The sequence below is a fragment of the Leptopilina heterotoma genome, unplaced genomic scaffold (assembly GCF_015476425.1).
Source record: "Leptopilina heterotoma isolate Lh14 unplaced genomic scaffold, ASM1547642v1 Lhet_14, whole genome shotgun sequence".
Lineage (NCBI taxonomy): Eukaryota > Metazoa > Arthropoda > Insecta > Hymenoptera > Figitidae > Leptopilina > Leptopilina heterotoma.
Genome location: NW_025110859.1, coordinates 6,008,888 through 6,024,690, shown reverse-complemented (window position 1 = coordinate 6,024,690; position 15,803 = coordinate 6,008,888). Strand labels below are relative to the sequence as shown.

At 19.4% G+C, this 15,803-nt stretch overlaps 2 protein-coding genes across 3 annotated transcripts in view; one reads left to right on the top strand and one right to left on the bottom strand.

Moving 5' to 3' along the window:
• The window catches only part of LOC122497786 (WD repeat-containing protein 47), a 126,949-nt gene that overhangs the window by 15,889 nt on the left and 95,257 nt on the right, over nt 1-15,803 (top strand). For both annotated transcript variants that reach the window (XM_043605075.1, XM_043605074.1), the window contains exon 2: nt 13,150-13,849. In XM_043605075.1, coding sequence (XP_043461010.1) covers nt 13,169-13,849 — 681 coding nt within the window. In that variant the 5' untranslated portion in view covers nt 13,150-13,168. The remainder of the gene's footprint in view (nt 1-13,149; nt 13,850-15,803) is intronic.
• On the bottom strand, nt 2,206-9,782 carry LOC122497787 (putative uncharacterized protein DDB_G0286901). The gene is made up of 5 exons (XM_043605083.1): nt 9,638-9,782; nt 6,783-7,148; nt 6,451-6,568; nt 5,925-6,163; nt 2,206-3,462 (listed from the first exon to the last, which is right to left on the bottom strand). Exons 1-5 carry the CDS (start codon nt 9,656-9,658, stop codon nt 2,614-2,616), a joined length of 1,593 nt encoding a protein of 530 aa, XP_043461018.1. The 5' UTR covers nt 9,659-9,782; the 3' UTR covers nt 2,206-2,613.

Below are 15,803 nucleotides of genomic sequence, written 5' to 3'. Positions count from 1 at the left end.
TATAATAAACGTCGCGTAACGACTTACTTTTGTTTCACAACTTCCGTAAATAAATATTATATATGTATATATATAAAAGTCAAAATTTCTTAAATGTAACAGCAAAATTTCAAATTTATACTGTATTCAATATTGAAAGCATGTAAAAAAAAGACTTCATTATAAGTTTATTAAACAGTTCAAAGAATTTTTTAAATTTAAATTTCTGAGTTACAAGCAATTAAAATTTGTTAAATGATTAATTAAAATTAATCAGGGGTTTTTATTGAAAGTACTGGAAAAAATTAAATTTTCAGAATTTATAAGAAAATTATGAATTTTTGTGTCATTTTTGTTTGCCTCATAAACTATGAAATTGACAAGAATTCTAATATAAAACCTTCAATTTTTTTCTATTTTTGACAATAACTTCTTTTTAAATAACTTAATTCTTGAAGAACTATTATAAAATTATTACTTATAAATTATTTAATGAATAATTTTACTTAAAAATTTCAAAATCAATTATTGTACAGAAATTCAATTATTAGCAAAAGTTATAAACTTCTTCGCATAAATTCAATTATGTTCAAAAATTTTTTTAAATTCTTGTCAAAATTTCAAATATCTTTATAAATAATAAAAGTCTTCTCCAAAATTTAAATATTTTCAAAAAATTTAATAAAATACTTAGCAAAATTTTAATTATTTTCAAAAATTTTCCTTATTTCAATTATTTTAAATATCTACTATTTTAATAAAATTTTCCAAAATTTTGATAATTTTAAATTTTTTTACCAAAGGGTGGAGACTATTAAATAAGTAAAGTATTTTTGAAGAGCCCAAAAATATTGTAGCTAAATGCCATAAAAGAGAAGAGAAAATATTGAATTTTAAAAACATTGGTTTTTCGAATTTTTGATAACTTTTGATAATTTTAGATTTTTTACCAAAGGGTGGAAATAATTAAATAAGTAAAGTATTTTTGAAGAGCCCAAAAATATTGTATCTAAATGCTATAAAAGAGAAGAAAAAATGTTGATTTTTAAGAAATTTCATAAAAAATAAAATTCCTTGGACCAATTCAATTATTTAAGAAATTTTAATAAAATTCTTCCCAAGAATTCAATTCTTTTTAATAATAAAATTTTGCACATGAAAATTATTTTTCATTTTTTATTGAAATTTCTTAATAAAATTTAATTATTTTCAAAAAGTTCTAAAAAATTTTGAGAAATTAAATTATTTAAAAAATTTTTGAATAAAATTCTTTACAAGAAATTAATTTTTTTTATAAATAATAATAATATTGTTCTCCGGAATTCAATTATTTTCACAAATAAAATTCTTCACAGGAATTCAATTCTTTAAAAAAATTTTTAATAAAATTCGTTGCAAGAATTCAATTATTTTCAAAAATAACAAAACTTATCGCAGAATTTCAATTATTTTTTATACAATTTTAAGTTGCATTTATTCTTAAATTTTTTTTTAAATTCACCGAAAGAATTCAATTATTATTTTTAAAAATTTTGATAGAATTCTTCATAAAAATTCAATTTTAAGAAATGTTCAATCATTTAATAAATTATTTATTTTTCTATTTAAATAATTTAATTCTCAAAAAATCTTCTACTAAAAATTGATTAAAAAATGAATTTTACTTAAAATTTTAAATTATAATTGAAATTTATTAAAAGCATTATAGCGTGAATTTTTAGAAATAATTGAATTTTCAAGAGGGTTCAAATTAAAATCTTTGAAAATTTAAATTTATAGTTACAATATTCTTATGATATAAAATAATGTTTTATATCATGTTTTATAATAATATTCTCGTAGGTTATTGAATTTCAGAAGGTTTGAAATTGAAAATTTTAATTCCTGTAGAAAAATAATAATTATTAAATATTTATTTTAAAAAGAAGTTATTGATGTTTTCGAATAATTTTACAATTAAGGAAATTTGTAAATAAATGTAATAGAACATTTTTTGAGTATCTAATAAATTTTGGAGTGAATCAGAATATTCTTCAGGGTTCAGGGAAAAAGAGAAAATTTTGTCTGGAAGTCAGGGAAACACAAAATTACATTTTTGTGGCAACTTTGTAAATTGTTTAAATTTATTAACTTTAAAGATATAAAAACAAAGCAAACTTTAAAATAATAAAAATGTAAATTTAGAAAATTTACAACATGGAATATAAAAAATATTTTTTACTAAAATATCTTATAATTCATTTTATTGCACTCTTCTATGACATTTACAATCTAATTTATCGCTGAATAATAATAAAGTATTAATTAATATTATCTTCTTAATATTGCTATTAATTAAATATAAATTATTGTTTATAAGGATGCTTTTAAGAAATATAAATCTCATACTTATTTTCTAATGAAAAATATAGGAATGGACGGAATATGATAAGGTTCACTTTTCCTTATAATCTTATAATTAATGAAAAGTACACAAAAGTCGTCGATTTACACTTTTAACTTATTATACAATTTTATAATTATAAAATTTATAATTTATATTAATAATATGGAATTTTTTCTAATCAATTGATTAGAAAAAAAGTATTTAAATTAATTTGTGTAATTCACTATCTTAAGTATATGTGTGTTACTTTATGTGAAACTGTTTTTAAAATTTTTATCAGACAATTTAAATATATTTCTATTTGGATTGTTTATCATTCTGCGTTGCACATTATTATTATTATTATTAGCAAATGGAAGATTTGCATTTTGACCTCCAGTTTGTATATTATTATTATTATTGCTCGAGGGAAAAAGAGAATCAAAATTTCTAAATCCCGGCTGGCCACTGTTTGTTAACTGTGGATTGAAATTTCGATTTTCCGATTGCCTATTGTTATTATTCAATAAAGGAAAATTAAAATTTCGTCCATTGTCCAGTGGTGGTGAATTAAAATTTTGTCCTGAAGGTAAATTAAAGTTTCGACTATCAATTTGTCCATTATTCATATTTGGTGTAATAAAATTTTGGCCTGGTGGAAAATTAAAATTTCGATCATTGACTTGTCCATTGTTTACATTTGGTGGTGAATTAAAATTTTGGCCTGGTGGAAAATTAAAATTTCGATCATTGATTTGTCCATTGTTTACATTTGGTGGTGAATTAAAATTTTTGTTGGATGGAATATGAAAATTTCGACTAATGTCTGGTAATCCATTGGGATTGTTCGCAAATTGAGAATTGTAATTTAGATTCTCCGACAGTTGTCTATAATTATTCGTATAGGGATTTTGGAAATTTCTATTATCTGGTTGTCCATTATTGTTCATAAACAATGAATTATAATTCATTCCATTTTCAGACTGTGTTAATCCTGGTCCTCCATTCTTTAATACGTAATTGAAAAATGATCCCCAAGAATCAAAACCATTTCGTGCATTTGGATAATTATTTGCCAAATTTTGATTGTTTATAAGATTTTGTAATGGCTGTCCATTCTGAAATTAATATTTATTTATATTACCAAATATAATAAAAATTACTGTAAGGTTTGATATGAAGTAATAAAATTCTTCTGAGATATTCAATTATGTTCAAAAAATTTTTTTAAATTCTCGTCAAAATTTCAATTATCTTAAGAAATAATTAAATTCTTCACCAAAATTCACTTATTTGCAAAAATTTTTTTTAAATTCTTGCAAAATTTCAATTATTTTAAAAAAGTTTTCCTCAATTCAATGATTTTTAATCTCTACTGTTATAATCAAATTTTCCAAAAGAACAATATCTTTTTAAAAATTTAATAAAATTTTACCGAAACCTTTAATTATTTTTTCATAAAATAATGAAAATTTAACAGGAATTTCAATTATTTACAATTAATTATTATTCAATTATTTTCAATTAATTTCATAAATAATAAAATTTTTACAGAGAATCAATTATTTTCGTAAATAATAATAAAATTCTTTTTAGGAATTCAATTATTTTCTTAAATAATAAAACTCATTGTAGAATTTTAATTATTTAAAAAATTTTAAATTCGTTAAAAGAATTCAATTATTTAAAAATTTATTGATAAAATTCTTTATGAGAATTAAATTTTAAAAAACATTCAATTAATCAATAAATTATATTTTTTGTATTTCAATAATTGAATTTTAGTAGAATCTTCTAATAAATATTGAGTTAAAAATGGATTTCAGTTAAAATTTTAGATTATAATTAAAAATTAATAAAACGTGAATTTATAGAAATAATTGAATTTTGAAATGGTTCAAAATAAAATCTTTGAATATCTGAAATTTTCATATTTTTAACTAACAATTCTGTGGAATTCATTTTTTTGAGAAATTTTAATTTAATTTACAAATAATTGAAATTTTGTAAAATTAAATTGTAAACAAATGAATTTGAAAATTCTCAAAGAATTTTTCAAAGGATTATTAAAAATAATAAATTTATAGAAGAATTTTAGTTAAAAACATCTAAAAAAATTTAATTTTGGAAAAGTTACAAATTATTGCAAAAATTAAATTATTTTCAAAAGTAATAAAATTCTTCTTACAAAAGTTCAATTATGTTCAGAATTTAAAGAAAAATTCTCGTCAAAATCACAATTCTCTTTATAAATAACAAAATTCTTCTCCAAAATTCATTTATTTTCAAAAATTTTCCTCATTTCAATGATTTTCAATATCTACTATTTTAATAAATTTCTTAAAAGAATTCAAATATTTAAAAAAAATTTTAATAAAATTTTACTCAAACATTTAATTATTTTCATAAATATCAAAAATTGCACATGAATTCAATTATTAAAAATTTTTTATAAATTTCTTCGCAATAAGTCAATTAATTTCATAAATAATAAATTTTTTTATGAATTGAATTATTTTTGTAAATAATAAAATTCTTCTTAGGGATTCAATTATTTTCACAAATTATAAAATTCATCGTAGAATTTCGATTATTTTTAATACAATTTTAATCAAATTTCTCGAAAAATGTAATTATTCTTAAAAAATTTATTAAAATTCGTCGAAGGAATTGAATTATTTAAAAATTTGTTGATGAAACTCTTTTTGGACATTGAATTTTAAGAATCATTCAATTATTCAATGAATTATTAATTTTGGTATTTAAATAATTGAATTCTAGTAGAATTTAAAAAAAAATTGATTTAAGAATGGATTTAAGTCAAAATTTTAGATTAAAATTCAATATTAAAAGCGTTAGAGCGTGGATTTTTAGAAATAATTGAATTTTGAAATAGGTTTCAAATTAAAATGTTTGAAAATATGAATTTTTCATATTTTTAACTAACAATTCTGTGAAATTAATTTTTTTGAGAAATTTTAATTGCGGATTTTTTATTTAATTTATTTTATTTTAATTTACGAATAATTAAAATTTTGTAATTATTTTTAAAAATTTTATTAAAATTCGTCGAAAGAATTAAATTATTTAAAAATTTGTTGATTTAATTCTTTATGGAAATTGAATTTTAAGAAACATTCAATTATTCAAAAAATTATTTATTTTTTGTATTTAAATAATTGAATTCTAGCATAGAATTTTCTAATGAAAATTGATTTAAAAAGGAATTTGAGTTAAAACTTTAGATAATAATTAAATCTTATAAGCAATATGTAGCGTGAATTTTTAGAAATAATTGAATTTTGGAATTAATTTTTTTGAGAAAGTTTAATTGAATTTTTTTATATTAATTAAATTTTTTATTTTTTTAATGTATATTTAATTGAAGAATTTACGAGTAATTGAAATTTTGTAAAATTGAATATTTTAAACAAATGGATTTGAAAATTGCCAAAGAATTTTTACAAAAATTATTAAAAATAATCTGGTCTCGGGAAGTTTGAAATAAAATATTGATGTTAATTATTCAATATAATAATGTAGGTAATAATTTTAATTGTAAAATATTGTATAATCTTACCAATTGCGGCAAAACGTTTTGGACTAAATTGCTGACTTCTCCATTAGCAACGGAAAGAATTCCATAAGGTAAATGTGTCTTAATAACTTTTTCCACATCTTCAACGATTTGGGTAAAATTGATATTTTTTACACCACCTGGAATTTTGTTTAAAAAAGTGTTGACCAAGTCCCTAGCCATTTGTTGTATAACTTCTTGGGAAAATACGATGTCGAAAGATTTTTTACTTTTTGGAGATCCTATGAATAATACAGTAAATTTTTGTTATCATACAACGTATAACTTTTAAATTCTAACATGAAATATAAATTTAATACCTTAATTATAACTTCTTTGATTTTATTTGATAAAAATTTTACTTAAAATTTTACAAAAGTAACTAGTACTTGAACGGAATATATAGAAAAAAATATTTTTTTGTAAGAATTATTTATTATTATTATTATTATTATTATTATTATTATTATTATTATTATTATTATTATTATTATTATTATTATTAATTTATTAAATTATAGTTGATTACCTTGATTATCATTAGTATTTCGTGTAATAACTTTGTGTAAATCAACGACTTTGGAATTATTTTTTACGGGCGCGTTCGTGGAAATAGATATGCGCCCACTATCGGTGCTTGATTCTGTCTAGCAAAAATCAAATTTATAAATAAGTATAATATAAAATGTGAATAAGATTAAAGATTCAAATTAACAATTAGAAAATTAAAAATATTTTTAAAAATAAAAAAAGTCATACAGTTATTTTAATATTAAAATACTTTGCAATAGTATGAATATAATAACAAAGTGAGTCTCCATATTATTAGCCTTAAATAATTATAAAATACATTTTGCTCACCTGATTAGAATCAGTGGATTCAGTGATAATTTTTTCACTTGATTGTGAATAAATCTGAGGCGACGGATTTTCAATCTCAGTCGTTTGGTTTGGAATTTGGTTTTCTTGAATGTTATTGCCATTTTCAGTAAGAAATAATTCTGTATTTACTGCTTTCTTAGGTTGTGTATTTGATATTGCTTGTTGATATAGTTGTTGTTGTTGTTGTTGATTTGGATCTAGGTAACAAATTTCACCTGTTTGGCCCAATGGATTCACTTTATTGTAATCCACTGGAATTGGTTGTGTCAAAATATAATAATATGCAGGTGGATTAAATTCTTCGGCCCTTCCAAAATTTAACGATAATATTATCGTTACAGAAATCTACAAATAATTAAATTAATTAATTATTATGTTCAAAAATTTTTTTTTAAATTTTCATCAAAATTTTAATTATCCTTATAAATATTAAAATTCTTCTCCAAAATTCAATTATTTTTAAAATTTTTAATAAAATTCAATTATCTAGAGAAATAACAAAATTCTTCAAAGGTATTCAATTATTTTTATAAATAGTCTTAAAATTGTTTGCAAAAATTCAATTATTTTTAATACAATTTTAATGAAATTTCATTAAAGAATTCAATTTTCAAAAAATAATTTTAATAACATTTTTCGAAAGAATCCAATTATTTTTAATAAATCCTTCAAAACAATTCATTTATTTTTATAAGTAATAAAATTCGTCGTAAGAATTCAATTATTTTTCTTAAATAATAAAATTCATCTCAAGAATTCAATTATTTTTAATACAATTGGTAACAAATTCGATTGTACTCAATTATTTTTTAAAAATTTTAATAAAATTCAAAAATTGAATGTTTAATTTCAATTATTAAGAAATACGATTATTGTAAAAACTTGAAAGAAATTGTTCATATAAAATTCAATTACTTTGAAAATTTTCAATTAAAATTATTAAAGAAACTCAATTATTTTTTAAAAATTCAAAGAAATTCTTCAAAAGAATTTAATCAGGATTATCAAAAATTTTAATAAAAATTCTTGGCAAAATTTCAATTATTTTCAAAAATTTTCCTTAATTCAATGATTTTTAATATCTACTATTTTAATAAAATTTTCCAAAAGAATTCAATTATTTAAAAAAAATTGAATAAAATTCTACGCAAACATTTAATTATTTCCATAAAATATTAAAAATTTTACTGGAATTCAATTATTTACAAATTTTTTTTAATAAATTTCCTCGCAATCATTCAATTATTTTCATAAATAATACAATTTTTACAGAAAATCAATTATTTTGGTAAATAATAAAATGCTTTTTTGGAATTCAATTATTTTCTTAAATAATAAAACTCATTCAAGAATTTCAATTATTTTAAAATTTTTAAATTCGTCAAAAGAATTTAATTATTTAAAAATTTGTTGATAAACTTTTTTATGGGAATTCAATTTTAAGAAACATTCAATTATTCAATAAATCGTTTTTTTTTTATTAAATAATTGAATTCTAGTTGAATTTTATAATGAAAATTGATTGTATTCAATAAATTAAAGAAATTTTCCAAAAGAATTCAATTATTTTCTAAAAATTTTAATAAAATTCAAGAAATAAATGTTTAATTTCAATTATTAAGAAACACGATTATTGTAAAAACTTGAAAGAAATTGTTCATATAAAATTCAATTACTTTGAAAATTTTCAATTAAAATTATTAAAGAAACTGAATTATTTTTAAAAAATGCAAAGAAATTCTTCAAAAGAATTTAATTAGGATTATCAGAAATTTTAATAAAATTCTTTTTAGGAATTCCATTATTTTTATAAATAATAAAATTTTCACAGAAATTTAATTATTTTCAAACACAATTTTCATGGAATTTTTAGAAAAAAATCAATTACTTAAAATGCTTTTTATAAAATTCTATTCGCTTAAATTCAATTATTTAAAGAAGAAAATTAATAAAGTTCTTCGTAAGAATTCAATTATTTTTGAAAATTTTTATTAAATTCCTTGCAAAAATTCAATTTTTTATTAATCTTAATAAAATTTTTCGTATCAATTTAAGTATTTTAAATTATTCTCAAAAATGTTATTAAAATTCGTCGAAAGATCTCAATTATTTAAAAATTTGTTGATAAACAAATTATTAATTCATTTAATTATTCAATACTTCAGTTATTTTTGTGTTTAAATAAATGAATTCTCGTAGAATTTTCCAATAAAAATTGATTAAAATCTTTCAAAATATGATTTTTCATGCTTTTAACTAAAAAAATTCATTCTACAGAATTATTTTTTTTTAGTGTTAATTTCAATTCTGTTAAAATTAATAGAATTTTTTTGAATTATAATTAATTATTTCAAAAGTTTTAACGCAAATCCTCAAAAGCATTCAATTATTTTGATTAATAACAAAATTCTTCCCTGAAATTCAATTATGTTTTGAAATTTTAATAAAATACTTTGTAAAATTCAATTATTTTCATAAATAACAATATTTACTATAGAAATTAAATTATTTTCAAAATTATCAAAATTTTTCGCAGAAATTTAATTATTTTCAAACATTTTTTTTAAAAAATCGACATTTCACATAAAATTGAATTGTAAACAAATGAATTCGAAAATTCACAGAATGAACTTTTTCGTAAATTATGAAAAATTGTTAAATAATAATTGAAATAATAATAATAGAAAATAATAATTGATTTGAAATGAGGAAAATAATTTTGAAAATGTTACAGTAAAAATATTGTTATAAAATAAAATAATGATTTTATTATGCGGTCATGTTTTATAGTTATAAAAAAATTTAATTTATAGTTTTAAGTAAAATGGCATTACCAGTAAATACTTGAACTGCATGGTTGTTAATCCACTGAGAATAAAGTGTGAACTGATTCAAATAAGAAATAATTTTTTGTCAAGTTTTGAAAAAATGCTGACTGCTAATTGTTACGGACTTTGAAATTTTATCCATTTAGCAATTTTATTCCCTTACGATATGACATTCTACAGTCTGATGAAATTTACAAATGGAATTGTTTCTTACGAAGTGTTTGATACCAAATGTTTATCATTTTTGTTTTATACTTTTTATTATATTTCGTTATACCCACTCTCTAAATTTGAATCAATTAAAAATAACTGATTTAGAAGCAAATAAAAATCACAGATTTGATTAAAAAATTAATTTTTAAATAAGAAAATAAAATTACGTAGTAAAACCTGGAATTTTGAATTAGGTTTCCCGTATAGAAACCCTAAATACATAATTATAAAATTGTTAATAATTAAAAATTTTATTACAATTAATTTAAATGGTTTTAGATTTTATTGGTCTGTTGATTGAAAAATTTTATGTTTATGTTACTTACTTAACTAATTTTATGATTCTAGTTTTCATACGTTGATTAAAACTTGTTTCCATTACATATTATAAGGTGCAATTATATTTTATTTAGAAGTATATTATGTATTTCTTTTTATCCAAAATAAAACTTTTTAAGAATAATTTGAAAATTTCTTATAATTATTATCTTAAAAGATCTTGTAATATAAATCGACGGAAACTTTTTAAAAGTGAAAAAAAAATCCAAAGTAATTATATTATTTCAATATTAATTTTTAATAATGTACTTACCTATATAAATGAATATTTTTTAAAAAGCAATAAATATTTAATAACCGTGCGTTCTTATATTCTTTCCTGCTCAGCAAAATATCGTTTTACATTGTTCAGAATGTTGAAAAGTACTAAATTGTTGTAGTATCTTGTAATTAATTGTAACAATTTTTTAACATGATTTTTTATTTAATTTTTAAAATATAAAAATAAGAAGAAAATATTATTTAATATTAATAAAAATTTAAGAATTTATTGTTACTGTAACTTCTTAAAAATTATTTTTATCATTTCAATTCAATTAATATTGTCTAGAATTTTTAACTGAAATTCTTCTCTAAATCAACTATTTTTAATCATTTTTGAAAAAGTTCTTTGGAAATTTTCAAATACATTTGTTTAAATGTCAATTTTACGAAATTTCGATTATTCGGAAATTCTTCAATTAAATATATATAGGTAATTAAATGCTTTTTAAAATTTAATTTTTATAAAGAATTTTATTAACAAATTTTTAAATAATTGTATTCTTTTGACTAACTTTAATCAAATTTTTAAGAATAATTACATTTTTCGAAGAATTTAATTAAAATTGTACTAAAATTAATTAAAATTCTGAGCTGAACTTTATTATTTTTGTAAATAATGGAATTCCTAAAAGAAATTTATTATTTAAAAAAATAATTGAATTCATAAAAAAATTTATTATTTATGAAATTAATTGAATTATTGTGAAGAAATTTATTAAAAATTTCGTAAATATCATTAAATTCCTGTGAAATTTATATTATTTATCAAAATAATTAAATGTTTGCGTACAATTTTATTAAAATTTCTTTTAAACGATTGAATTCTTTTGGGAAATTTATTAAAATAGTAGATATTGAAAATTATTATTAAAGTGAGGAAATTATTTGAAAATAATTGAATTTTGGAAAAGAATTGTGTAATTTATAAAGATAATTGTAATTTTGACGAGAATTTTTTTTTAAATTTTAAACATAATTGAACTTTGTAAGAAGAAATTTATTACGTTTGAAAATAATTGAATTTCTGCAATTATTTGTAACTTCTCCAAAATTCAATTTTTTAAAATGTTTTTAACTAAAATTTTTCTACAAATCCATTATTTTTAATAATTTTTGAAAATGTTCTTTGAGAATTTTCAAATTCATTGGTTTACAATATCAAAATTTCAATTATTTTCCAAAATTTTAAAAAATTTTCGTCCAAATTTCAATTCTCTTTATAAATTATAAAATTCTTCGAAATTTCAATTATTTTCAAAAAATGTAATAAAAATTTCGTCAAAAATTTCAATTCTCTTTATAAATTATAAAATTCTTCGAAAATTTCAATTATTTTCAAAAAATGCAATAAAATTCTTGTCAAAATTTCAATTATTTTCAAAAATTTTCTTAAAAATTTCAATTCTCTTTATAAATTTTAAAATTCTTCGAAATTTCAATTATTTTCAAAAAATGTAATAAAATTTTCGTAAAAATTTCAATTCTCTTTATAAATTATAAAATGCTTCGAAAATTTCAATTATTTTCAAAAAATGTAATAAAATTTTCGTAAAAATTTCAATTCTCTTTATAAATTATAAAATTCTTGAAAATTTCAATTATTTTCAAAAATTTTAAGAAATTTTCGTCAAAATTTCAATTCTCTTTATAAATTATAAAATTCTTGAAAATTTCAATTATTTTCAAAAATTTTAAGAAATTTTACGTCAAAATTTCAATTCTCTTTATAAGTTATAAAATTCTTCGAAATTTCAATTATTTTCAAAAATTTTAAGAAATTTTACGTCAAAATTTCAATTCTCTTTATAAGTTATAAAATTCTTCGAAATTTCAATTATTTAAAAACAATTTTAATAAAATTCTACGCAAACATTTAAATATTTTCAAAAATAATAAAATTCTTTTTAGAATAACAATTATTTTTAAAAATAAAACTGATCGCAGAATTTAAATTACTTTTTAATAGAATTTTATTTAAATTCCTGGAAAAATGTAATTATTCTTAAAGTTTTTTTTTAAATTCGTCAAAGAAATGCAATTATTATTTAAAAATTTGTTGATAAAATTATTTATGTGAATTAAAGTTTAAGAAACATTAAATTATTCAGTAAATTATTTATTTGCATTTTATTTGTATTTAAGTAATTAAATTCTCGTAGATCTTTCTACAATAGAAATTGATTTAAAAGTGAATTTCAGTTAAAATTTCACATTATGATTGAATATTAAAGGCAATAGCATGGATTTTTAAGAATAATTCAATTTTGGAAAGATTTCGATATTAAAATCTTTAAAAATCTGAATTTTTCATACTTTTAATTGAAATTTCTGTAGAAATAAATTTTTTTTTAAAACTAATTCAATTTTATTTTGAAATTATTTCAAGTTTTTATTTTCTAATATATATTATTCTAATATATATTTTCTAATTGAAGAATTTCCGAATAATCGAAATTTCTTAAAATTGAATTGTAAACAAATGAATTTGAAAATTCTCAAAGAACTTTTTTAATTTTTTATAGAAGCTATTTGATAAAAAATTTGAATTATATATGCAAGTTGTATAAACAAATAAATTTTTGCCCCCTTTTTGTCCCATTTTTGAGGAAAAAATTCCCCTTTTCATCTTTTTCGAAGGTAAAAGGTACTGTGATGCCTGAAAATGAATATAGTGATTTTTAATAATGATCTTTTGTTTTTAGGTTGCGTATTCGGTACGTGATGCCAGCGGCGCATCTAACGCTACGTGAGGAGGACGTAGTGCGACTTACATTAGAGTTCTTGCACGGCCGAGACCTTCACATTTCCCAATTATCCTTGGAACGTGAGACCGGTGTGATAAATGGCCAGTACAGCGACGATGTTCTCTTTCTTCGTCAACTCATTCTCGATGGTCAATGGGATGATGTATTGGAGTTCATTCAACCGTTGGAAGCGTTACCCGATTTTGATATGAGGAAATTCACTTACTCAATAATGAGACACAAATACGTTGAATTGCTTTGCATTAAATCGGAGGCGAATGTCATTGTCACTGGCACTAATGGAAATGTCGATAATGCTGTCGAGGAAGTTGTCAAAGTACTCAGTGATCTTGAAAAGGTTGCACCAACGAAAGAAGAATACAGTAGTTTATGTTTACTTTTAACATTACCTCGTCTCACCGATCATTTACAATATAAAGACTGGAATCCAAGTAATGCACGAGTGCAATGCTTTCGTGAGGTGCATCCACTTGTGGAGAAATTTCTTCCTGGCGATAGAAAAAGTTCTGATCCCAGTCATCCGGTGACGTCGGCGAAAAATGATAGGTTAATTCAATTGATCATTAAAGGAATTCTTTATGAATCGTGCGTCAATTATTGTCAGGCGAAAGCCACTGGATCCAAAGAAAGCGAACAGGTATGTCTTCACTGACAGGGTGTCTACTGGTCCTTGAAGCCCTGGAAATGTCCTGGATTTTGAACTTTTGTCCTTGAATTTTCCATATTTTGCTTTTCAATATTCAATAATTCAAAAATTTTACTCAAATTTAAAAAAATAATTTTTTTGATCCATCAAAAAATAATTTCAATTTGTCATTTGATTATAAAGAAACTGGTATCTACAATATTGATTTTTAACTCTTTTTATAATAAACTAAATATTTTTGCTCAAGTATAGGTTAATTTAAATTATGTTAATCGTAATCTGAAATAATATTACACAGGGTTGCCACAAAATTTTAATTTTGTTTTTCCCTGATTTCCAGACAAAATTTTCACTTTTTCCCTGACCCTGAAAAACATTAATAACTTCTTTTTTAAATAAATATTTAATCATTATTATTTTTCTTTAAATCGATTATTTTTAATAATTTCCAAAAAAGTTCTTTGACAATTTTCAAAACCATTTTTTGTTTACAATTAAGTCTTTGTACAAAATTTCAATTATTCATAAATTCTTCAATTAAATATTTATTAGAAAACAAAAACTTCAAATAATATGAAAAAAATCAATTAAATTTCTTACAAAAATTAATTTCAAAATTCAATTATTTAAATACAAAAAACAATTTATTGAATAATTTAATTTAATAATAACTTAATTTCTTAAATTTGAATTCCCATAAAGAAGTTTATTAACAAATTTTTAAATAATTGAATTCTTTCAACGAATTAAAAAAAAATGTTTAGAATAATTACATTTTTCGAAAAATGTGATTAAAATTGTATTAAAAATAATTGAAATTCTGCGATGAATTTTATTATTTGTGAAAATAATTGAATCCCTTAGAAGAATTTTATTATTTATAACAATAATTGAATTCATAAGAAAATTTATTATTTATGAAATTAATTAAATTATTGCGGAGAAATTTATAAAAAAATTTTTAATCATTGAATTCATGTGCAATTTTTATTATTTATGAAAATAAATAAATGTTTGAGTGCAATTTTATTAAAATTTTTTTTAAATAATTCAATTCTTTTGGAAAAATTGTATTAAAAATAATTGAAATTCTGCGATGAGTTTTATTATTTGTGAAAATAATTGAATTCTTAAGAAAAATTTTATTATTTTTAAACAATATTTAATTTTTGCGAAGAATATCACATACTCTTGAAAATAATTGAATTTCTGCAATAATTTGTAACTTTTCCAAAATTAAATTTTTTTCTTCACGTCATTAACAAAAATTCTTCTTTAAATCAATTATTTATAATAATTTTAGAAAAAGTTCTTTGAGAATTTTCAAATTCATTTGTTTACAATTTAATTATACAAAATTTCAATTATTCGTAAATTAAAATAAAATTAATTAAATAAAAAATCCGCAATTAAAACTTCAAATATAAGTAATTTCTTAGATTTGGTAGTGAAAAATATGAAAAATTCATATTTTTAAACATTTTAATTTGAAACCTTTTTCAAAATTCAATTATTTCTAAAAATTCACGCTATAATGCTTTTAATATTCAATTATAATTTAAAATTTTAAGTGAAATTCATTTTTTAATGAATTTTAATTAGAAAATTTCCCGAAAATTCAAATATTTAAATACAAAAATAAATAATTTATTCAGTAATTGCATATTTTTTAAAATTGAATTTTTATGAAGAATTTTTAAAAAATTTTTAATAATAATTGAATTGTTTCGCCGAATTTAAAAAAAATTGTGAGAATAAATGCAATTTTCTATCATTTTATTTAAAATTTTATAAAAATAATTGAAATTCTGCGATAAGTTTTGTTATTTATAAAAATAATTGAATTCTTGCAACGAATTTTATTTAAAATCTTTTTAAAGAATTGAATTTCTGTGAAGAATTTTTTTTGTGAAAATAATTGAATTCCAGAAAAAAATATTATTTA

Coding starts and splice junctions, on each gene's coding strand:
- LOC122497787 (XM_043605083.1), bottom strand. CDS start 9,658: ATGCAGTTCAAGTATTTACTG. Junction 6,569..6,782: donor AATCCACTGATTCTAATCAG/GTGAGCAAAATG, acceptor GATTTTTGCTAG/ACAGAATCAAGCACCGATAG. Junction 3,463..5,924: donor AAAACGTTTTGCCGCAATTG/GTAAGATTATAC, acceptor TATTAATTTCAG/AATGGACAGCCATTACAAAA.